The sequence below is a fragment of the Mytilus trossulus genome, chromosome 14 (genome assembly GCF_036588685.1).
Source record: "Mytilus trossulus isolate FHL-02 chromosome 14, PNRI_Mtr1.1.1.hap1, whole genome shotgun sequence".
NCBI lineage: Eukaryota > Metazoa > Mollusca > Bivalvia > Mytilida > Mytilidae > Mytilus > Mytilus trossulus.
Genome location: NC_086386.1, coordinates 39579019 through 39605954, shown reverse-complemented (window position 1 = coordinate 39605954; position 26936 = coordinate 39579019). Strand labels below are relative to the sequence as shown.

Genomic DNA, 26936 nt, shown 5'->3' with positions numbered 1-26936 from the left:
AAGTATGACTGAGCTGCTACAAACTCATAGAATGAAAGATTGTACATAGATTTGGAAAAAATTATAGTTTTTTAGTGATAATTTGACCTTTATGGGTCAGATTACAGTACTTATTGTTTAACATATTGAATAAAATTGATAATAGAAATGGGGAATATGTCAAAGAGCCAACAACCCTAACAAAGAGCAGACAACAGCCTAAGGCCACCAATGGGTCTTCAACACAGAGGGAAAATCCCACACCAAGAGGTGCTTTTCAGCAGGCCCCCACATAAAATTGTCTACTAGGAAATTTATATTAAAGCATACTATAATGCATGAATTCAGTTCAGCAGTAAATACTTCAAAATGGATCAAATATTGCTTTTAAACAATGTTTACTTCTATATATCAATTGCTAAGAAGTGTGATGGAATAAAGTAGCTACTCCTAAAACAATTCCAAGTGTCAGATAGTAATGGTTATTTATAATAATGATTACAAATTCTTTATTCAAAGAGGGTATAAACAGTAAGTTACGATAAGTATTTATAATAATGATTACAAATTCTTTATTTAAAGAGGGTATAAACAGTAAGTTACGATAAGTAATCTTCCCTGAGGACCTTATATACAATACAAGTAGAAAATAATAAGAAGAAGAAAAAAAAAGCAAACAACAACATACTAACACATAGTCAGTTCACAATTACATACTCATGAAAGTTATGTGTACATGAACCATTACATATTTTAACAGTTTCTTTAAAACTCCTAAGGAAGTTATAAGCTTCTTTTTTTTTTTATAAAATATGCATATTAAGGTCGTACCCAACACTTTCACTATAATTTATTTGGCTCGTTTAATTTTCATAAATTTTGACAATGTATTTACTTTGACCTTTTAACAAAAATATAAAAATTAAAAAAAAAATTTGAACAAATTGTTTTGTCAGAAAAATTACACTGGTTATATAGCAATTTGACATACACCAATATTGATCATTGAGAAGCTTAATATTTCTTTTAAACACAACATAATTAAAACGTTTCGCTGACTTCACAGAGTTATCTCCCTGTAGTGTTAGGTACCATCTTAAAAAACAACAATTTTTATCATCACGGTTTTTCACAATTCTTAAACATGCTGTTTTCTCTATATCTTATGAAGAAAAATATTTGAGTGACAGTAGTAACATATTTAAGGATTAAAACAGTTAAGATGACACTATATATACTTTGTGCTCTGATGTACAAAAAAGTGCTTAATGTCATCTATGACATTAATAATCTAAAACTAGAAAGAATTCAAGGAATTTCCGGAAATATTTTTATTCTCAAGATTGCAATTATTTAATCAGTACTTTTTTATTCTTTAACAATTATTTCTGTCCATGGACAAAAAGAAATTATGACTAGAAGGCAATCTAATAAGACAATGAAAAACACTACAAAATGAAACAATACATTTGTATGTGTTTTGACTGATAAGAAACACAGAAACACAAAATGTGATGACTACTTAGTATCTACTGACATGTGCTACGAATAAAATGATTGACAATAAATTAAAATAATGCTAGATAAATTAAAACATAGTAAAAAAAATAAAATATGCGTAAAAAATGTTAAAGTGAGATGAGTGGTCATCAGTGATGGATCCAGGGGATGGGCTCTGGTGGTTGGAACACCCCCTTTTTTTGAAGGGTCAATGAATTTGAATGAGGACATATGGTTGGAAAAATCCCCCCTGCTATATCCTGGGTTGGTAATCCTCCCTTTTAAAAATAGCTGGATCCGCCCCAGGGTCATGCTTACTGAATATTTAGGTCTGGCTCTATCTGCATTAATCTACCATTGAAATCTAAATAAAGAAGACTAATTTTGACCACTCATTGCTTTATATATTGATAGTCACAGTAAATAAGTGTTGACTATCATCTAAATTTAACAACATAGTTCATGTACATGTACATTGTGAACAGGTTATATACAATTAAAACAGGTATGTTTACACAAAAAGTTATAAATAGATATATACATATAAATTGCATGCACAACAATAGTTTAAAATCAGGCATATAGACCAGTATATGCTTAGTTATATTATTTAAAAATTATTATAATGTATTTTGCTAGAGGTAGATTAAGAGTCAAATATGATACTCTTTAGATTTTTGTTCAATTATTCCCCTATCCATGAAGTGATTTATTATTCATCAGTGAAAAACTAAACAAAGGAACCTATAGAGAAGAATTCATTCCTTTTTCATTATTCCATACTCAGGCTTAAGATCTGTTAATATTTGCTTCAGAAAAACTTCTGATCCAGTAATCAGAAACTGTTCATATTTGATACTATACATAAAGACAACACATCTTCCTATATCTAAGTATGTTTATCATGTTTATATTAAATCAATTAAATTTTCTAAAAGTTAGTCACACACAGACATGATTTACAGGTCAAAGTATTTCAATACAGTAAAACTATAATTAACATACTCCATACATATGCAAAAACACAGGTTGCATATAATTTAAGATCAAGCTATTCGTTACCATTAAAATTGATCATAGTTAAATCATTTAAGAGTGTCATTTCTTGATAAAAGTGAAATAAGTTACATGTAAAAGTATTATGTCTTCTGGTTCATTTATTGAAGTCACTTTAAAGAGGTTAATAACAGGACCCGAAACCAGTCTAAGCAGTTGCTCCTGGTATCTTTGATAACATCTGCAATTGAAAAATAATACTTTGGTTCAGTTTTAATTTTCAGATATTCAGAATGTAAATAAGTTGGTTCAGTGTATATGCAAATATCACTATTACATACTTTTCATTATCATTTATTTTTCAACAGTTTGTTACTTATGTGTTTAATCCATGAAAAGTAGAATTTTGTGACTCTTCTTAATAAGACATTATGAAAGGCTGCATTTTTTGGGGTACAAAACAACAAGATACTAATCACTTAAGCTTACATGTGCCATTCATGTACAAATGTAATGCAATGTGTATTGAAGATTGGAATAAAAGAGGGACAAGATACCAGAGGGACAGTCAAACTCATAAATCGAAAATAAACTGACAACGCCATGGCTAAGTGGCAATTGTATGCATTTTTGCAAGGAAAACACTGTCTATAAAAAAAAATTCCAACCATATTCATAATAATAGTTCCAAAGAAATGTAAAGATTGATTTCTTTTATCTGTTTTAATATGGGTTTATTTCAAACACATGACTGAAGTGCTTTGTATTGCTCAAGCTATAGTTATCATTTATTTGTAAGTTAACCTGAGTTACGTTGTAAAATGTTTTTATGTTTCTAAGTCTTGTACGATGTTTTTTTTTATTGTTAAAGGCTGTATGGTGACCTTTATTTATTAACTTCTACACCATTTGGTCTCAGGTGGAGACTTGTCTTGTTGGCAACAAATACCATATCTTCTGATTTTTATACAACTTTTAAATTTTTATTCTCAAACTTTCTATTTAAGATTGTCAAGTGTTGTTACAGGTGAAATAGCCATCCACATATTATCATTGGTTATCTCAACTTGATTGCTTTTCTCACTTTCCCTTAGCAGCTCAAGCAAGATAAGTCATCTTGTTGAGAAAACCTACAATAATTTAAGATTATCGTTGATCATTTCAACGATATTGGTTTTCTTGCATGAGCTGGTATGGCAAAAGTGAGAAAAGCAATCGAGGTGAGATGACCGATGATAATCTGTTTTTCACTCTTTTACCTATGACGACTTGTCAATTGCATTAGCAACGACACATTCCCCCTTAGTTTCTAGTTATTATTTTCAAATTTTCATATTACAAGACTCTGTTGAGAAAAAGAAATTATTAGTTATGAAGATCAAAGGAAAATTTCGTAAAATAGCAATAATCTATAATATACGTCTTTTTTTTAAAGTTTCATTGAAATCTAACCTTAGGTGGAAGATGACTAACCAATAGACTAAGTAAGAAAACTCACCTTAGAGAGATCAACACCAGTAAGAGCTTGAACTGTCGGTGGGAGCTGACTAACCAATTTGCTGACTTAACCAAGTAAGAAAACTCACCTTAGAAAGATCTACACAAGTAAGAGCTTGAACTGCTGGTGGGAGCTGACTAACCAATCGACTAAGTAATAAAACTAACCTTAGAGAGATCAACACCAGTAAGAGCTTGAACTGCTGGTGGGAGCTGACTAACCAATCGACTAAGTAATAAAACTAACCTTAGAGAGATCAACACCAGTAAGAGCTTGAACTGCTGGTGGGAGCTGACTAACCAATCGACTAAGTAATAAAACTAACCTTAGAGAGATCAACACCAGTAAGAGCTTGAACTGCTGGTGGGAGCTGACTAACCAATCGACTAAGTAATAAAACTAACCTTAGAGATATCAACACCAGTAAGAGCTTGAACTGCTGGTGGGAGCTGACTAACCAATCGACTAAGTAATAAAACTCACCTTAGAAAGATCATCACCAGTATGAGCTTGAACTGTCGTTGGGAGCTGACTAACCAATCGACTAAGTAATAAAACTAACCTTAGAGAGATCAACACCAGTAAGAGCCTGAACTGCAGGTGGGAGCTGACTAACTAATTTGCTGACTTAGAAAACTAACCTTAGAAAGATCTACACCAGTAAGAGCTTGAACTGCAGGTGGGAGCTGACTAACCAATTTGCTGACTTAGAAAACTAACCTTAGAAAGATCTACACCAGTAAGAGCTTGAACTGCTGGTGGGAGCTGACTAACCAATCGACTAAGTAATAAAACTAACCTTAGAGAGATCAACCCCAGTAAGAGCCTGAACTGCAGGTGGGAGCTGACTAACTAATTTGCTGACTTAGAAAACTAACCTTAGAAAGATCTACACCAGTAAGAGCTTGAACTGCAGGTGGGAGCTGACTAACCAATTTGCTGACTTAGAAAACTAACCTTAGAAAGATCTACACCAGTAAGAGCTTGAACTGCAGGTGGGAGCTGACTAACCAATTTGATGACTTAGAAAACTAACCTTAGAGAGATCAACCCCAGTAAGAGCCTGAACTGCAGGTGGGAGCTGACTAACCAATTTGCTGACTTAGAAAACTAACCTTAGAGAGATCAACACCAGTAAGAGCTTGAACTGCTGGTGGGAGCTGACTAACCAATCGACTAAGTAATAAAACTAACCTTAGAGAGATCAACCCCAGTAAGAGCCTGAACTGCAGGTGGGAGCTGACTAACCAATTTGCTGACTTCACTTGTGGTTCTATCATCTCCAACTAAAACAATCTCATTTATCTTAGACAATGGAGCTGATACTTCTGCAGCAATCTAAAAATAATTTTCAAAGAAAAAAAATATTATATTGTTTAGAATTCATATAAGAATCATATATGTTTTCATTATAGACACACTCAATTCATCAACAAATCCTGTCTGCTAAATCTAATTTGAAAATGTTATTGCTTTTTTAAAACCTCAAAGAATAAAAAATTCTTTATATTTGTCTGATCATGAAAAACAATTTTTCATCTTTTTTTTTTTTTTTACTACTTTTATTTTTAATAACATGAATACATATTTTTTAATGTACAATTTTTGACCAAATAATAATCAAAACAGTCTTTTTTTTTTTTATTTCTGTTCGCACACTGACACCCTTGTCTAACCTTTGGAAGTGTTTCCAAGACCAAAGACAACATGGCTGCCTCTCCATATTGTTTGTAAGCTGAAGCTTTCAATCTCATTTTTTCTGCTTCAGCCTTTCCTACAGCTTCAATAGCTTCAGCTTCCGCTGCACCTATCAATCGAATCTTCTCAGCGTCAGCTCTGGCTTCCTCAACTGTCTGTGTCCTATGTATAACACAAGACTGTGTAGTATGTATTCAATTTATTATACAAGTGGCTGTCACAACGACAGCATTAACCGGATTTATTAACATTTATTTGTGTCCTGGCAATATCACAAGAACCATTACTGATGATTGGTGAAAGTGAAAATCGTCAATATCAAATTTGACCTCTATTTTGTCATCAGTATCAACATATTAAAATTTGAAAAGCTTAGATTGAATGGTTCGTGAGTTAATGCAACAACGTGAATGGAAACACCATTTTACAATCTTTCAAGAACCATAACTCCTGAACGGTAAAAGTCAAAATCGTCATTATTGGACTTGACCTCTATTTTGTCATCAGTAACAACATATTAAAATTTGAAAAGCTTTGGTTGAATGGTTCATGAGAAAATGCACAGACACGACTGGAAACACCCTTTTTCAATCTTTCAAGAACCATAACTCCTGAACGGTAAAAGTCAAAATCATCATTATTGAACTTGACCTCCATTTAGACATCAGTAACAACATATCAAAATTTGGGAAGCTTTGGAAGATCATTTCATGGGTAAATGGACGGACACGACTGGAAACGCCATTTTACGATCTTTCAAGAACCATAACTACTGAACAGTAAAAGTCAAAATCATCATTATTGAACTTGACCTCTATTTTGTCATCAATAACAACGTATTAGAATTTACAAAGCTTTGGTTGAATGGTTCATGAGAAAATGCACAGACATGACTGGAAACGCCATTTTTCAATCTTTCAAGAACCATAACTCCTGAACGGTAAAAGTCAAAATCGCCATTATTGAACTTGACCTTCATTTAGTTGTCAGTAACAACATATTAAAATTTTAAAAGCTTTGGTTGAACGGTTCATGAGTTAATGCATGGACAACTTTTGATTGCCCCCTGCCCGACCGCCCAGCTGCCCGCTGAGCATCCCCAAATCAATAATCGACATTTTTGTCACAAAAATCCGGTTAAAAATGGTTACAAGTTGTCTGACTATCATGGAATATCTGTTTAACAGATGTAGATTATAAGCTATATACTGTAAAGTGGGTTTTTTCTTGGGTTGTAAATTTTTGCTTATTTTCCTGGATAAAATAAAATCTCTAATTAAATTCATCCAATACAAAAGGCTGCATACAAGGCATTGATAAAAGTTTGGAATCTGCAAAAATATTTTGTTTACCTTATTCAATGAAAATCACACAATTCTACACCAGTAAAAGTAACCCACTACAGAGTTGGGGTAATTGTAATTGTAATCGTTAATCAGCTGTAATTGATTACAATTTTTCAAGTAATCATTGTAATCATTAATCAGCCAAAAATCTGATTACATGTAATTTAATTTAATCAATTACTTTTCAAAATACCCTGTAATCCTGATTACTTTATGATTACATTCTGATTACAATGAAAAAAATCTTTAACTGTGGTCAATGAAGGAAACTTTTTGTTATTCTTATATATTCAATTTATATTGAACATGTTAAGATAGTTTAGTTTACTTTTTTTTATAAAGCATGACAATTGGTTTGTATACATACTTCAGTAAAAAAATAAGCTGTTACAGTATTGAAAAACCATCAACAGCCCAAGAAGAGACATATAATACAATTATATGTTTCTGGCCTTAGAAAAAGATATCTTACATATATTCACAATTCAAAGATGTACATATATATATTTGATAATAAACATAATTATAACTGTTATATTCAAGTAACCCTTTTCTTTATAATTATAATCTTTTGATAATGTTGTGATTTTTGTCAACTTTGAATTGACAGGAAGGAAACCAATTAAGGTTTGTTTTTATTGCAATTACCAACTGAGTATAGCTGTAGGACAATATATACATGTGTATGGTTAAAGATAAATCAGACATGTGATCATTTATCTAATTAACACAATATTAATTAAAAGTTGGACAAATATCTTTTTTAAAATAAGCAAATTTTTGTATGTATTTGAACTGGACATGTAAAATGCAATGATTTTTAGCATTTGTATTTTGTTTACAATTTGATTAAACTGGTAACTTTATTTCATCCATATTTTAACTCTTATAAACGGCACCTTGAAAACAGTCTAGAATAGGTCAGAAGACAAACAGCAAACGCTTTTTATAAAGCTATATTCAATTGAAGTCAAAATAATTCAGAGATAAATGATGATAAAGTGCAATGGGTCATAACCAGTGACACAATTTTCATGTTCATATAAAGTGAACTTTTGAGGTTTATTAAATAGATGAAGTTTGAAGTTATCATTTTATAATATAACAAACACAAAAAAAATGCTATAGATATATATATATTAAATGTTTATTCATTCACATCATGCAAGAAGTTTTTTTTAATTCATTGTAATCAGATGTATTCGTAATTACTTTGCCAATGTAATCATTAATTTAATCAGACACTTTCAGAAATGATGTAATCATTAATTTAATTTAATCGTAGAAATGACAAAGTAATTGTAATTTAATCAATTACATTGAAAGTAATCGGACCCATCTCTGAACCACTATAAGGTATTTTAATTGTCTTAACCACAATCACATCCTTCTTTCCTCAAATGTGACCTCCATGATTAGAGTTATCACCAGTTTTACACTTGCATGAGCAACATAACAGGTGCAACATGTGGAGCAGGATTAACCAGATGCTCCGCAGGGCGTAGCTTTATACGACCGCAGAGATTGAACCCTGAATGGTTGGGGCAAGTATGGACACAACATTCAAGCTGGATTCAGCTCTAAATTTGGATTGTGATTCAATAGTTGACACAGCATAGGTTTCTGACACAGAATGAATGTGTTCTAATGAACTTAAAATTTTTGTTTTCTCTTAGAGCAATTCACTATGCTGTTGAATATTAATCTCCTCAAAAAAATGTTTGAAGAAATTTTCTTTTTATTTATGAAATTTCAAATGAGAAAATTGAACCCAATTTTTTAAATCACACCCCCCTTTCCCTTATTCCAAAATTAATCTCAATTAAAATTTCTAATGGAGTTTGCAACAATAACTACTTATTTAAATACATCATAAAATATTAAGATGTAAAAAAACTGCTTGTTATCACTGAATGGTAAAGATTATTTTAATTTATCAGTTGGTAGTAAAAAGTTAATATACATTGTATATTGCATATAACAAAGATTTAAGTTGATTCTGGACAAAGAAAGATAACTCCAAATAAAAAAAATTCTTACAATTGTAATGAGATATTTCTTGCTTACTATTCTTGACAAAGAAAGATAACTCTAATTTAAAAAAAAAATGCTATTTCACAATATTGTGCAATAAGATATTTCTTGCCATTGTGCAATACTGTGCAATTGAAAAGACTTGCTATTGCACAATACTTAATATAATAATTTTAGATCCTGATTTGGACCAACTTGAAAACTGGGCCCATAATCAAAAATCTTAGTACATGTTTGGATTCAGCATATCAAAAAACCCCAAGATTTCAATTTTTGTTAAAATCAAACTAAGTTTAATTTTGGACCCTTTGGACTTTAATGTAGACCAATTTGAAAACAAGACCAAAAATGAGGAATCTACATACACAGTTAGATTTGGCATATCAAAGAACCTCATTTATTCAATTTTTGATGAAATCAAACAAAGTTTAATTTTGGACCCTAATTTAGACCAACTTGAAAACTGGGCCAATAATCAAGAATCTAAGTACATTTTTAGATTCAGCATATCAAAGAACCCAACCGATTTATTTTTTGTCAAAATCAAACTAAGTTTAATTTTGGACCCTGCTGGACCTTAATGTAGACCAATTTGAAAACGGGACCAAAAGTTAAGAATTTACATACACAGTTAGATTCGTCATATCAAAGAACCCCATTTATTCAATTTTGATGAAATCAAACAAAGTTTAATTTTGGACCCTTTGGGCCCCTTATTCCTAAACTGTTGGGACCAAAACTCCCAAAATCAATACAAACCTTTCTTTTATGGTCATAAACCTTGTGTTTAAATTTCATAGATTTCTATTTACTTATACTAAAGTTATGGTGCGAAAAACAAGAAAAATGCTTATTTGGGTCCCTTTTTGGCCCCTAATTCCTAAACTGTTGGGACCTAAACTCCCAAAATCAATCCCAAACTTTCTTTTGTGGTCATAAACATTGTGTTTAAATTTCATTATTTTCTATTTACTTAAACTAAAGTTATTGTGCGAAAACCAAGAATAATGCTTATTTGGGCCCTTTTGTGGCCCCTTATTCCTAAACTGTTGAAACCAAAACTCCCAAAATCAATCCCAACCTTTCTTTTGTGGTCATAAACCTTGTGTCAAAATTTCATAGATTTCTATTAACTTAAACTAAAGTTATAGTGTGAAAACTAAGAAAATGCTTATTTGGGCCCTTTTTGGCCCCTAATTCCTAAAATGGTGGGACCAAAACTCCCAAAATCAATACCAACCTTCCTTTTGTGGTCATAAACCTTGTGTTAAAATTTTATAGATTTATATTCACTTTTACTAAAGTTAGAGTGCGAAAACTAAAAGTATTCGGACCACAACGACGACGACGAAGCAGACGACGACGCCAACGTGATAGCAATATACGACGAAATTTTTTTCAAATTTTGCGGTCGTATAAAAACACCTGAGATCACACTTGGTTTTTCTTGCGTTCTAGTACATCACTCTTTTTTTTATGTTGTAGTTTGTGAACTGTTGTTTGTATTTCAGTCATTTTCCCCACATGATTACAAAAGTCTTATTCACTATATATAAAGCTATTTAAAATAGTACAGAAGAAAATCAATATGACTGCCATATTAAATCAAACATGATGGATATTAAATTTAAGACATTTGTTTATAGAATAAAGACATAAAATTATGTGGTTCAACAAAATAATCCAATTTTATTCAAAAGCATGATATTTATATTGTTTTACTTTTGACACTTTTTTTTTTACTAATCAACATGTACAGAAATCTTTTTTAAGAAGCAAGGGCAGATGTTAATTCAAACAATGTTTAACATCTTTAACTTGAATATGTTGCACTGCAGATCTCCTCTGTCTAACTGGCCTGCCATATGCAATCTTATTTTCTGAAGAAATTAATTATAAATACTTTTCAATGCCAACAAACATCATTTTTACCTACTGGAATAAACTTTTTTACAACCCCAAAATATGAAAAATATCATTTATTCAAAAATAAAACTTATTTTATTTAGAAGAGTAATGAAATTGTCAATTTTAGACAGGAAATCTTCCTCGCATCCCCTCCATCTTTAAAAGAGGGACGAAAGATACCAAAGGGACAGTCAAACTGAGCCTCATTGTCCTTATATTAAATCTTAGCATAAACACTGACATTTAGCAGTATATTTGTTCTCCAAAAATCATATGAATTTTTCCTCATTTCAATCTGAAAGCCTTATTTTAGCTTGTTACCCTTACGCCTCATTTTAACTTGTTCCATTACACATTATTCTACCTTGTTCCATTACACTTTATTTTACCTTGTTCCATTACACTTTATTTTACCTTGTTCCATAACACTTTATTTTACCTTGTTCCATTACACATTATTTAACCTTGTTCCATTACACATGATTTTACCTTGTCCCATTACACATCATTTTACCTTGTTCCCTTACACATTATTTTACCTTGCTCCATTACACATTATTTTACCTTGTTCCATTACACATTATTTTACCTCATTCCATTACACATTATTTTACCTTGTCCCATTATACATCATTTTACCTTGTTCCCTTACACATTATTTTACCTTGTTCCATTACACATTATTGTACCTTGTCCCATTACACAACATTTTACCTTGTTCCCTTACACATTATTTTACCTTGCTCCATTACACATTATTTTACCTTGTTCCATTACACTTTATTTTACCTTGTTCCATTACACATTATTGTACCTTGTTCCATTACACATTATTTTACCTTGTCCCATTACACATCATTTTACCTTGTTCCCTTACACATTATTTTACCTTGTTCCATTACACATTATTTTACCTTGTTCCATTACACATTATTTTACCTTGTTCCATTACACATTATTTTACCTCATTCCATTACACATTATTTTACCTTGTTCCATTACACATCATTTTACCTTGTTCCATTACACATTATTTTACCTTGTTCCATTACACATTATTTTACCTTGTTCCCTCAGCTATCAACTGCATCTTATAAGCATGTGCCTCAGCAGGTCGTTTAACAGTAGCTATTAATTCCTTCTCCCTTCTCAGAATTTCTTTCTCTTCAACATCAATCAATTTCCTTCTCTCTACTACTTCAATTTCTATTTCTTCAGCTCTGATCTTCTGTTTTTCTTTGGCTGCTTGCAGTTCATAGGCTAATTCGGCTTCAGCTTTCTGTTAATAATTTAAACCATTGATTAATTCTTATGTCTTTAACCCTCCCTTCACACCATTTGCGAGTACTGTGTTCAGAAACATTGATAGTAGGTCAAAAAGGGGCTTATAAATGACTGACCCATGTTAAGAAAGAGCCATATCTCTTGCCCAAAAAAGACACCCTAGTAGTTTTCGAGAAAGAGAATTCCACTACCAGGCAGCCCTTGCACCTACATTACTACATGTATATATTGCAATATCTTGTTTCCCAATCCACTATAATAAATATGTTCAAACCAATAGGTTTTTTTTTTAACTTTTCCTTAATATTGACTTAAGGTGGTATGGGTGTCTTTCGCCATCTTGGATTGTAAAAAACAGAGAATCTAAGGTCCATATTTTCTATCAAATTAGCAAAATTTGATGCAAGAATGCAGATATTTCATGTCTTTTTACATTTAAAAGATCCAATTTATAAGAATATAACTTATAAATATAAATATATGTACAAGTGTAGAATATTTTTGGTTGTTTTTAAATATTTTGAAATTGTCATTTTAAGGGGAGGTAACTATAAAACAGTGCATTTTCTGTTGGATTGTTCATGGAATTTACCTACTTTGTATTTTAGCCGGAAAAAACGTACGGTGACCCTATCTTTTCTTTTGATATTATCAAAGCATTGTTTGAAAGCTATATTTTCATAATTTATTTTACAATTCTATCATTTCGTTTAGTTTCTATTCACAAAATGGTGTTTTTTCCTGTATAATCCATACAAAATGTGTCATTTTGTCCTGTGTCATTTTGTCCTGACCCGTAGCTTGAAAAAATACACGGTGACCTATCATTTTTATAATATTTTTTAACATGTATCAATAGATACTACATTTTGGCAAAGTATGAACAAATTCTATCATTTTTATTTTAGACTCCCATACCACCTTAAATCTCAAATACATGTCTAGTTATATAGTTATTATACCTGTTTGTTCTATAAATATACGTTTCATACAGTTTAATATTCATTTTTCTCCTACATTTAATTTGACAATTCATGCCAGACTTTATATAGCAAAAATGCAGTTTTTCAAAAACTCTGGATTCATTTCTTTTTTGGTGAGTTTCTATTTGTGTGGATTCAGGGATAAAATGTACTTTCATGGTTTTGCCAGTTCTGTATACAAGACCATAAAACAGATCTACACTATGGTCCACAAATAGTTAAAAAAAATTCATAAAGACCTAAACGCTACGGTTCAGACGTTCTGCATCTATAATTTGCCTTGCTCCTAGCAAATAAACCTCAATTTGAGAAGTGTACACTGTTGTTTCTTGGCTGTTGCTATAGGTTTTTTTCAATTAAAGTGATGGAAATCACTCATGGAAAGATTAGAAGAGTAGTTTGAAAAAAATCATATTAAGGTAAGGTGGGAAAAATGAACATTAATAAAGCACTATTGCTGAAATTTGCATTAACAGCAGGTCTTCAAAAGGAAAAGTGCTTTTCCAGTATGAAAATAAAATGAGCTCATTTAATTAAATAATACGTTTGTAATATGGGTTTCTTAATTTGCATATTTTTTTCAAGGTTAACAATTTAAAAAAAACTTATTTTATTAAAATTTGGATTCTTTCTTGATTGCAAACAAAATATATTCACTTCTAATAAAAAAACAAATGACTAAAATAGACTTTAATAATGATTGGTGGGATATAAATTAAAAAACCATGGTTTGTTTTAATTAAAAGTTTACAATTTTTTTTAAATGTTTCAAGTTAATTCCTGATAATTAAAAAAATAAGTGAATTAACATGATTAATCTATAAAATTGTAGGTTAATTACAGATATGATTATTGGAATTCATCAAGTAAATTATAGGCCTTACTTGAATAGCTTTTAAATATTCATATTAATATACATATAACAGGCTATTTTTTGAACTTATAATATTTTCAATTATGGAATTTGCTTGATTTCTTGTTATTGAAATTTTTAATAAATTCCATGTTTTTTTCTGTACTGACAATAGAATGCACTGTGCCGCGCACAACACTATCTAACCAAAATACATTGTATGGAAAGTGTTATTTACAACGCAAAAGAATTTAATACCAAATAAACATGAAATTTATTAAAAGTTTTAAACACAAGAAATTATGAAAATTCCATAGATAAAAATAATTCCATATTTCATTTTTTTAAAAGATCTTGTTAATCCAACTATCATTTATCTTTCAGACAAATAAAATAATTTACAGAATCACTTCATGTATTGTTGATCAAAAGTAATACTATATAATAGGCAATACATTAATCTATCATCCTTATAATCAAACATCTGATATATGCATTTGTGTATTCAAATTATATGAGGTCAAATATTTGTATATTGAAGTTGTAAATTGAAGGTTCTAATTATGTAAGACTGAGGTTGTTAAGTAATGTGGTCATATTTGATTGACAGTTTAGGAGGTGGGACATTGTAATTAATGGTCCACCTTGTCTCTGGTTGTTTGGTGATAATGACAGTTGTCAATCATTATAGTATTGTATCAATACCCAATTACCTAATCAAATTGAAATAAAAAAAAAAAGGCCTGCACATCAACACACCTTGGTTATAAAACATTCTTGGATGAATTGCTCCAAAAATATATACCAATTTTTTTCAGTTCATATGCGTATTTTGTGCACATACATGAGAACTAGGGAACTATATTTCAGTGTGAATACATTTAGTAACAGCAGCAAACCTGTCATGTTGTTAGGGAGGCCATTGCCCTAGTGAAGATTTAGAACAAGTTCTAATCTTTCCAAAAATCTATTGTATTTATTCTGACACCATATGACTTACTCTTGCATTAACTTCTTGATCAAAATCAGCTTTCTGCATCTTGTAATTACGGGATGCATCAGCAATCTTAGCATCAGCTGAAAATTTGGTGTCCATTTTTGTCTTGTCGCATTCTGCTTCCTGTAAAATGAAGATGTAACGATTACAATACTAGCTAAATAGAGAGGTTTAAGGTGGTACATAACGCTACAGGGAGATAACTCTGTCAATACCAGCTGAACGTTTAATTTGGATCATGTTCTATTGTTGAGGAAATATTTAGCTTCTCAATGATGAAAACTAGTGTTTGTCAAACTGCTATATAACTAATAAAAATTTTCAAATAAAGTGTGTTTTGTCATGTTTGTAAAAGTTTTTATACTTTTGAGAAAGGGTCAAAGTAAATATGTTGTCAGAGTCTTGTGAAAATTAAAGAGCTGAATTAATTTTAGTCTAGGTGTATGGTACCACCTTAAAAGTATCACAACATTCAATGCCTTTGATTTCATTGAAATGGGTTATTTTCCCTTTGAAATGAGCAGGAATAAGTTACTTTTATTTTTCAAAATGTTTACAAGATCCAGGTTTGCTTAAGAATAATTGTCAGCAGGGGCGGGTCCAGCCATTTTAAAAAGGGGGGTTCCTAACCCAGGACAAAGGGGATGGTTCCAACTACATGTCCTCATTCAAATGCATTGATCGGCCAAAAAGAATGGGGGGTTCCAACCCCTTGAAACCCCCCTCTGGATCCATGCCTGGTCATGATTGTATAAGGTCCTATTCAACAGGATTTGTTCAAAAATCTCAATTATACCATTACCATGATGACTTTTTCTGAACTATTTCAGCAATACTATGATCAATTCATAATTATTTAGAAGGGATTTGTTTGTTCAAACCATTTTATATAATCCACCTTTATTTTCGTGGTTGTCAATTTTCCTGGAGTGACGAAAAAATTGCATTTTCTTAAATGTTTGATATTACGGTTTTGCCAACCTCTGCATACAAAGCATATAGAAAATTTGCAATTAGTTGAAAATTTAATTTTGCAGCTCCACTGTTCCCACAAAATCCACGAAAATTGGTATCCAAGGAAAATTAATAAATTGGCCGTTTCAGAATCTAAAGGATCATGGGTAATTTCATTGTTCGTACCCCAAAATAAAATTACATCACGTCATTGGTTAAATTTCCATTTTTTATGACATTCTTAACCAATCAGGACATTTTGGTGTGCACTTTTGAAAATATTACCCAGGATGCATCAGATTCTGAAACAGTGAATTGACAGTACATGTAATATTATTTACCCTAATTCCAGCATCTCTATTGGCCTCAGCCACACCCACATCAGCATCTCTCTTTACATTAGCCGTCTGTGCTCGTCCTAATGAGTCCAAGTATTCAACATTGTCATAAACATCTTTGATTGTGAAACTCATTATTTCAATACCCATCTTACACACATCAGGGGAAGCAACTTCTCTTACAAGTTGAGCAAACTGGTCCCTGTCTTGATAGATTGCCTCTACACTAAGGGTACCTGTAAATAATCATATTTTGTCATTTTACTCTCGTCCTACCTTCTATTATTTGTTTTTGTGTACCTGTTAGTATGAAATTTTCAAAGATAGCATGGTAATATGCATAATTTACATCCATATAGGTTGTTCAGATGCATTTGTTTTGACTATATTCAAGCTTTAAAACAAATGACTTATTTCTCAGGATGTCTATCAAAACAAACAATTTTAACTGGTCATAAATAAACCATATATTTTTTATAGATTTTGAATTTTTACAGTATAGATTGAAAAAGTAGCTATAGATCCAATAGTCATACTTATTGAGAAAGGTAGAAAACATGATGTGTTACATATTTGTTTTTCGTTCACTTTTTGTTTATAAATTAGGCCATTTGTTTCTCATTTTAATTTTTTACATTGTTATTTAAGGGCTTTTATAGCTGACTATGCGGTATGGGCTTTGCTCATTGTTGGAGGCCATATGGTGGTGACATATAGTTGTTAATTTCTGTATCATTTTGGTATCTTGTGGAGAGTTGTCTCATTGGCAATCATACCACATCTTCTTATATCGATAAACCTTAACTTGAAAATGTGCCTATACATTATTTCTTACCAAGAATAGCTCTGAGATGACCTTCTAAAGTCTGTAAAATAACTCCTTCTACTTCCTTCACAGATTTACCCAGAAACTGTTCACATGCCTTCTCTAAGAAAGCTACATCTCTCATGACCTTGACCTGAGCTACACCGGTTACAGCCACAGGTACACCTTCAGATGTTTCTACACTGTCACAAACTGGGTTTAAGGTCATAACCTCTAGTGATATGCTGTTTGAAAAAAATAAATTCATATGATATAAAATAATGTGTGGTATTTAATTGCTACTGAAACTATCCAACCCTTCCCTAGATCTTCCATCAATTTCTTCATTTTCCATCAACACTTGATGGACAATTGATGGAAATTTGATGGTACTTGATGGAATTCCATCCCAAACCAAAAATATCAATCAAAGGATGATGGAAATTAGGAATATTTTTTCCATCATCATTCTTTTGATGGAAAATTTGATGGCATCTTTAACCTCTGATGGTAAATTGGATGGCATTTTAACCCTTTGATGGAAAATATGATGGCACTTATTCCATCTGATGGAAAATAGGATGGAAATGAAAAAAAATTGATGGAAATTGGACTTAAACATTTTCTTTGATGGAAAGAGGGATGGTATTTGAACTCTGTCATTTTTCTTGATGGAAAAAAAACTTTCCATCAGAGGTGTCAGGTGTCAATCTGTTTTTCTTTAACCTTTGTGTACAGGATGTGACATCATAAATGAACACAAAGTTTGAGGCCCAATGAGGAGAGCACATGTTTTTATGCATTCTTCTGCAATATCTCTAATTTATAACATAAAGATAAATTACAAACCATTAATAAATATTTTTTATATAATTTATAGCAATTATTCAAGATTTAGATAATTAACAGTATTTATTAGGGGCACATTTCAAAGGAATCAAATTGTCACAAGACCCTACACAACCTCAACAAATCAACAAATTCAAATTTGGACTTTCATGAACATGCAGACAAGAAGCAAAGATGTCTTCTGTCATTAACAAATTATGAATTTGACAATGGATTTAGATCAAAAAGTTCTTATTAATTCTATTGACTGAGATTGAAAAGTGCAGATGTATTCTTCTGATGACAAAATTGTCTCTTGGATTTAAAAAGATTAGTGTGTACACATGTTCTGGATTAAATTTTGGTAAGTACAATGTAATAGAATGTCCACCATTATGATATATGTGCATGCTCTTTTAGTTCAAAGTTAAGTGACATTTAAAATGTTTTATTAGCTTTTCAGAGTCAAGAGAAAAAAACTAGACCATTGATTTATAAAATTATTAAGATGTGGTATGCATGGTATTATTGCCAGTGAGACCACTATCAACAAAAGACCAAATGACATAAAAAAATGTGCATATACATATCATAAAATTGTGTACAACAGGAATCATATTTGGATCATTTTACAACATTATTTGTTTTATAAAATTGTTTAGTACTTAATTCCAATAAAATTATTTTGCTATAAAATTAGAGATCTGTGGTATGACTGAAATTTATTCATTTATATATCCACAAATGACAATTAAGTAACTAATAATTAACCTTACTTTCAATGTTAACTTATTCTAATTTATCATGTTTATAATATTCTAGATTCTTTTATTTTTATTTTGCAGGATTTACCATCAATTAATTCAACTTTAAGGACAGAGATTCTAATGGGACACTGAACTAAAAGATACACACATGTAACTGGACTACCTTTAGAGGACAGAGAACAAATATTGTTTTATGACATCACAGAAAATGCCATATATGGAAAGATTTTCAAATTCCATCTGATGGTCAATTCTCCATCAAGTTTCCATGCATTTTATCCATCAGATGGCAAAAATACCATCAATTATCCATCAGATGGAAATAATGCCATCAGTTTTCCTACATCATGAACACAAATTCCATCAAAAAATTTCCATCAACCATTTTCCATCATTGATGGAAAGTTGATGGAAAGCTGTTCCAATACTCCATCAAGATGATGGAATTTGTTCCATCACAAAATTCCATCATGTTTTGATGGAAAATCTAGGGAAGGGAGGGTAGATAAAAAAAAAATTATAAAGAATAATGACTGTATTCATTTTTACCACAAAACATGTCAAACCTTGTTATGTTGAAGTCAAAGGGACCAGACTTTATCATTCAACTCATCAGAAGTCAAGTGTGTCATCATAAATTAAGAACGCAGGGAATATGGTATTAGATTTGTGTAAACTAGATACTTTGAACAGTACAAGTGTAACTTTAATTTATATTCACTTATTGGTTTCTTTTCCGATTTCATTTTTTGTTTTTATACAATAGAAGTTCATGTATGACATGTACTTGCATACACATATCATACACCAATATCGTGTGAAGAAATGACATAGCAATACAGATTAGAATGGAATGTGCACTGTGATGTCATAGACCGTGTGCAAAGATAATTAACTACCCAAATAGAGTGAGATGGCAAGTTCATAATAAAGTTTATTATAATAAATATAATTTCAATTTTATGACTTGACTTGTTCTTGATTTATTATAAAGTGCTGGTTATATCTAATACCAAATTAATGTCTCTTTTGTTTACCCATACCACTCTTTAACACAGAAATGTTAATTCTTGCCTTGAGTTGCTGTCTAATATATGCATAAACCCAAACCTCAATTTCTAAAGGACACATGTTTGTAGTTTGTAATAAACTGTAAGTGTGATGAGAAATATACTAATATATACAAAGACATGAAAGACTAAGTACTCAACTATTATTTATTCAAGAATCTTAAAGCATATGCATTTATTTACAATATGGCAACTGGGGACTTATACAACTAAATTAAAAACCAATAAATGTATAATGTTCTATCTCCATATGTAAAAGGAGATAACTCTAGCTAAATCTTAAAACTTGAAATGAGATAATTTTTCATATATTGACTAATAAATTTGCATCGAAATAGCCATATATAGATGCTTGCAGCTGTAGCCCCAAGTTGAAGTAATGAGAAGAATAAAAAAAATCAATCCACTCCTTGATGTCAGTACAAATTTTAATTGTTCAAAGTAGAGGTCATTTAAATTTGAACGTGTCTAAGTATGAATATATTTGGTATAACAATCTGAGGACCATCGTCCCAAAGTTTGAATAAAATGATCTTCCAGCCATGCTTTGTCTGCAATAGTTGGAGCACCACTGTTATAGAAGTTATAAATATAATTACAGATACAGATCGTCTGCCTTTCATCAAATTATTATGAATTTATCACAAGTGTCTTAATCCTTTTATTTAATGTAATAAATGAGTTATTCTTATGACTTATTCAATCTGCTTGGGTCATTTAGATTTGTTTTATTTTTATCTCCAGTAAAATATGTTCAACACACTATCATCCTGATTAAACAAACAAACCTGTAAAATACCAGCCATCACAAAACTGTCATAGAACATATAGCTATAGAATTTACCTGTCTTAACCAAGAATTTGAATCATATTGTTAGTTTGTTCTAAAAATAATTTTTCTTTGATCATTGACTGGAGACTCTACTAGTCTGCCTAAAGTAAGTAGACCTAGGTTAAGGTTAAGTGAAATAATTTAACTCTAAGTTTCTAATGTACATTGTACATTATTTCCAATCTGTTTAAGGCCAGGATTTTTTAATTTGTTGGTTTACGGATCTGCCGACCCGATTTTGCCGATTCCTAGAATAAAAATAAAATTGACTTTTCATGCTTTTTTATTCCCGCCGACCCAAACAAATACATTATCCCTGAAAAATAATTAAATTCTTTTTTTTTATGAAATGAAATGCATGAATCAATAACAAAATTGATAACACTCTCTGTTGTGAAAAAATAAAACTTCCAGTTTACGTTCCTAAAAATAGACAAATCAATTATAACTTACCTTGAAATGTCGTTTACGCAAATAATTTTGCGGAACTAAATCTGTGTTTAAAACCCATTACACAAGTTTGTTTCCCTTATTTGTCATCAGTCTGTAAGATGCATAATCTCATAGAAATAGACTTGTCCAAATGTGGACAGGTGGAAAGCACCTTGGAAGTAAAATTTCTGAATATCAACAAGTCATTTAGAATTTTCTTGTTTCATGGATAATAAAAAAAATATCGTCCATTTGGATTAAAAACTAGAATGCATGACACTAGATTAACCCGACATTCTCGTTTTTTCCGTGGACGAGTCTATTACGTTTTTGACACGTGTGTTGAAACTTATTTTCGTACGACATTTTTTACATTTTTTTCTTTATCAATTTTCGTTTTTGAAGATTATTACTCACCAAGTTTTCTGGAATTGATTAAGAGCTACGCGAATTTGATTTTCTTGTTTGTGAAAAGACGATTCAATTTCGTCTTTGTCTGTGAACACCCCCTTTTTACGACAAATTATTAGACAATGTCATGCGATATTTATGACAGCTGAGCAAGAATATTTCATCGAACTATAATTTGAAATGATGACAAAATAGCATACAAAACATTTTGTTAGAAAGGTGAGTGTATATTTATTTTGCATTTTTTTTCTGTCTTGAAAGATTTTTTTTTGATTTTTTTCCCCGACCGACCGACTCGACTTTTTCATGGGGAAAATCCGTAAACCAACAAATTAAAAAAACGTGGCCTAAGGATAATAATAAATGCTTATAGATAACTCTTTAAATCAATAATGCATTTGTAAAAGTTAAGTTTCATCAATGCACCTTAAGCATTTACCTCAAAATCTTTTAATTACATGTAGCTTACCTCTGGACATCTGTCACAAGACACCAAGCCCAACCCCATCCTCCAACAATAAGTTTTCTTTCATCAGCCCCACAACATCCACCTGTAAGTAGAAATTTATTTTTAATATATAGTTGAAGATACAGGAAATTATATACAAGACTACATGTTATTTTGAAACATTATCATTGATAATACATGTATATAATATTTTGTTTTCAAGGTTTTAATATGAGAAACTTGGTGTAGTGGTTAGGGCATCCAACTACTAACACAAAAGTTCCTGGTTCAATAACCAGGGAGAAAATTTTAGAGACTAAGCTTTCTGTTCTCCCTTAACATCATTTGTGAGCATGGTCTTGAGAAACAATGCTAGTCCGTCGGGTCGGGCAATAAATGGCTGACCCATGTTAACAGAGAACCATGTCTTTTCTACTTGAAAGACACCCTTGTAGATTTCAAAAAGAAAGAGGAGGCTAATGCTGCTACAAGGCAGCACGCCCAACCTCAGTGGAAAGGGATTAATATAAGTTTCAATTACTTGTTTCCCATTCACTATTAATTAAGAAGTTTTAACTAAATAATCTCCCCTTAATCTTCTCAAAAATTAATTGCACATGTAAAGTAAGTAAGTAAGTACATGTAAGTAAATTATTATAGTGACATGTCATGTGTTAATCAACATGAATATATAAATTTGTACACAATATAATTGAATTACAACTATACATATAACATGTGTAATCATATAATTAATACACCCAGCCCAATGGACCAATAAGTTGCCTTTAATTTTGATTCCAAATAATTGATCCAATACCGGTTGTTAATTGTCAATTTAAAGGGTGTTTTAAGAATTTAAGAAATACATGGTAATCATTAAGGCTTTATCTTTTGCTTACGATACACATAAATATCAAGTTTTGGAATAGTAGTCCATTGTAGTCATGTGATCAAGACATTTGGCTTATGATTTTGTTTGGTGAAAGGGGGGGGGGGGAGTTTTGACTTGGATGTTTTGGTGTATCACAAGCTTAAACGTCAAGACTGCATGACTACCATGAAATAGTATTATTAGACTTGATATTTAGGTGTATCACAAGCCAAAGATCAAGATCACATGACTGCTAAGGACTACTTATGGAGTTTGAAGTTTTAAAAGAAATAATTCATACAGACTTCGTCCCCTAGCTTTCACACCGCCTCATATTACTTTATCGCACATAGAATATTTGGCAGGGTTAAAAATGCCACCATACATTTTTGCCATATCACCATGTACATGTAACAACAAACTTTAAAGATCAGTTGAAAATGTCTGAACTCATTAGATTAGCACATACATTGTAGCACAAGATACAAATATCATAAACAAATGTTCTCTTTCTTACTTCTACTGAAAATAAGATGATAAAAAAAACAACAAAAACTGCGTATTAGCTTTTGTATAAAACAAACCAGAAACAGGATTGAAATCTTAAAATTTCAATAAAGATTAACTGAATGCAAACTGGGACTATTACACCTATCTAGATATATTAGTTTTAAATGTGCATTTTGTGTAGATGCCACACCCCATTTGGTACCTCACAATTGTTTACTTAAAAATAAAGAATGCAAAAGATCAACTGGGTGTTGTTTAGTGAAAGAGTAGACCAACACTAAAATTCAGTAATCAGAGGGTTTAGTATCACATTTTAAAACGTAAATAGTCGATAGAATCATAGATGGTCGAAATAAGATGGTGTTGCTATTGCGTAACGCGACCTGCCAAACAATGAAACATTTCATTTTGATGTTGTAGTGTAATCTACACAAACCCTTTGAGTAATGAATGCAAAGAAACAACAATAAATCACATACCAGATATAACCGTTGCCTCATTAGGGCCAACAGTTTGTATGTTACCCATTTTTAGTTTTGTGTGAGCTTTCGTAAACAAATGTTGGCCTTTCGCAATGGATATCACAAGGGGAATACAAGTGAGGGGGAAGGAAACCAATGTTAATATGCTGGGAAGATCCTTCTTTTTCTCTGAATCTTTACACCCATTATAGGGTAACCATACTTTCGTATGTCGAACAGTTCCACCACCAATAAACGAAAATAATGAAAATTAACAATTATAACAAAACAACATTATATACACTATTTTAATTCATTAGAACTTTAAAGCTTTTATGACATTTAAATGATGTACCATGGGAAGTTTAGAATTTATAAGATTTTTTAACTTCGGGCAGTCAGTCAAGTTAGATTATTTTTGGTCTGTTGATATAAAATGTAGAAAATTTACAGTGATATACCACAATATTCTCACAAAACTATTAATAGTTTTAATTCGCAAAATATTTATTAACTGAAACTATAAGATTTAATAAAAGAATTTTTGTATTAACTCCATTTTTAATTATTTATCAACTTATTCATTGCTACTCGCTCCCATCCTTATGTCCACTCTCGGGCATCCTATTTTGTTTTGCTTGTCCGTCTTTCATCTCCAGTTAATATCTTCCAAGATCATTACAAAAATACAAAATATAGTACAAAGTCACATCTGACCTGATGTCACAAATACATTTTTTATCAAGAAGGCTAGTGTGCCTCATACCCTCGTAGCCAGGGGGTTCGGACCCCCCCTTGAAAACAAATAAGCACTGTTACAGTCAACGTTCTGTTCGAATAGTGACTGTTAAAGTCGAGTTTATGAGTCCAAATAACCGCCCCCTTGAAAATTTCTGGCTACGGGCCTGCATTGTGTATGAGGCACACGTACTAGCCTTTTTGATTGAAAATGTATTTTTGACACCAGGTTGGATGCGACTCTGTATATATTTTGTATTTTTGTAATGTTTTTGGAATGTCATTTCACAGGCAAGTCTAGTTAGGTCTCCTGTGTTCACGCACATCTTCGCTTGTGCTTATAATGTTCTTAATTGTTTGTAGAGTTTGATCTGACAGTTAATTCCAAGCTTCACGTTGTATAAACAAATGTTCTAAAGTTTCTTCTTTACAATGAATGCTATGAAAAATGATCTTCAGATCCTTCTTTGTTTATCTTATATCTTAGAGATTATTCCCGCTCTCAATATGTTAATTGCGGGATCTGGTGTATAAGTTGGTAATAACATTAGTTGCTTAAGGATGTTCGAGGATATAAAAATTTCAGAAAAAAAATAAACATTCATTAATGTTCACTATACAAATTTTATTTATTACCTTAAGTACATTTAGTTGTTACTTTATCAAATGGAACAAAACTCATTCAACATAAGAAATTCGTGTCGGCTCAAGATGACTTTAAAAATGTAGATATTATTTAAAAGGCTCAAAACTATCTCCCTTTGATGCAATAAAATGCTATTATTGGCATAAAAATTGAAATATCTTTTTTAACTTATCGGTGATCTCAATTTTTTATTATAATTTTCAAATATTCTGTTCTAAAACAATTCTTTTGTTAAATTTGAGCGATTTTTGTAATTAAGTAATTTTTTTATTTCGACATTACCTCTTTTCTTCTATTAGTTCAACAGAAAAAAAGTAGTATGACACAGAAATTAACAAATATAGGACACCGTACGGTCTTCAACAATGAGCAAAGCCCATACCGCATAGTCAGCTTTGTTTATATGTCAGTTTTGTTTGCAACACAGAGACAAAATAAAAAAAACAAAAGACAACTAACATCCTTAAAAAATTTCCAAGTGCTTCACATATACTAAAAGTCACTCTCGTCATCATCCCGAGTCATAAAAGCTTAATACCAACAGAAACTATTAAAGACACATTACCCGCGCTAAAATGTAATGAGTACTAAAGCGTTCTCCTTTTTTTTGTCATACGCATTTAAACATAAGTAATTCAAACTAAAAAAAAGAATGCAAAATAAAAACAGCTAAGCCATGAGCGAATGATACGCCCGTCGCTTTTTCAAAGAATAAAAGTTCAATGTCATATCAGAACTTCATGAACAACTAAAGGAAGGTCATCTCAAAAGATATAAACGAGTCGCAACAGTTTCATGATAACTTACCGGGCTGAAGAAGCCAAAATTAAGATTTGTCCGAAAACTGGGATATATCACATAACTCCGCAACGTAAGATCTAAAAAACATAAAAAATCAAAAGGGAGCTTAAATAGTTATAAACCATTCAAAAAAGTTTCATGAAAACTGCTGAAAGCATTTTTAAATTATTGTGCTAAAACTGGAAATGCCACCGTTTTTAGTGAATAAAACCACATAACTCGGAAATGTACATTCTTTAATTCATAAAATCGAAAGGGATCTCATGCCAACAGATATAAATAGTTCACTAAAAGTTCTTGCAAATTGTTGAATGTGTTTTTGAGTTATTGCCCGAAAACTAAAAAAAAAAACTTTTTAATAAAAAAAACCCGGAAACTTAAAATATAAAATCATGTAAAAAAAGAATATTCATAAATATGTCACCAAAGTTTTATGCAAATTGTTTCAAGCGTTTATAAAAGAGGGACGAAAGATACCAGAGGGACAGTCAAACTCAAAAATCGAAAGTAAACTGACAACGCCATGGCTAAAAAATGAAAAGGACAAACAAACAAATAATAGTAAACATGACACAACATAGAAAACTAAAGAATAAACAACACAAACCCCATTTATTGTCCGACATGTTGATAACGGACAGACGAACAGACGAACAGACGGACGGACAGATGGACGGACAGACGGACAGAAGGACGGACGGACGGAGGGGAGGATGGACGGAAAGACGGCCAGAAAAAAAAGCAATCTACAAATAATTTACGAATTAGACGTTGATTTATATTTTAAGACTGACATGTATTTAATTTGTGTACAACTTAATGGTGTCTTATATTAAAAGACAATATACCAATTTATGCTTGGATTTGTGTAATGAATTGATTGAAAAGAATTTTGAAACTAAAGAACCTCTAACTATGTAACGTTTTGAATTTCATGTTTTTTAA

The 26936-nt window shown here is 31.3% G+C and overlaps 1 protein-coding gene across 1 annotated transcript; it reads right to left on the bottom strand.

Moving 5' to 3' along the window:
- Positions 1-530: 530 nt before the first annotated feature.
- Positions 531-23945, bottom strand: LOC134697250 (flotillin-2-like). Its single transcript, XM_063559401.1, has 9 exons — positions 23825-23945; positions 21983-22064; positions 17204-17418; positions 16372-16604; positions 15080-15199; positions 12024-12238; positions 5650-5833; positions 5168-5311; positions 531-2716 (listed from the first exon to the last, which is right to left on the bottom strand). The coding sequence occupies exons 1-9, from the start codon at positions 23871-23873 to the stop codon at positions 2684-2686; spliced, it is 1275 nt and encodes a 424-aa protein (XP_063415471.1). The 5' UTR covers positions 23874-23945; the 3' UTR covers positions 531-2683.
- Between the last annotated feature and the right edge of the window lie 2991 nt (positions 23946-26936).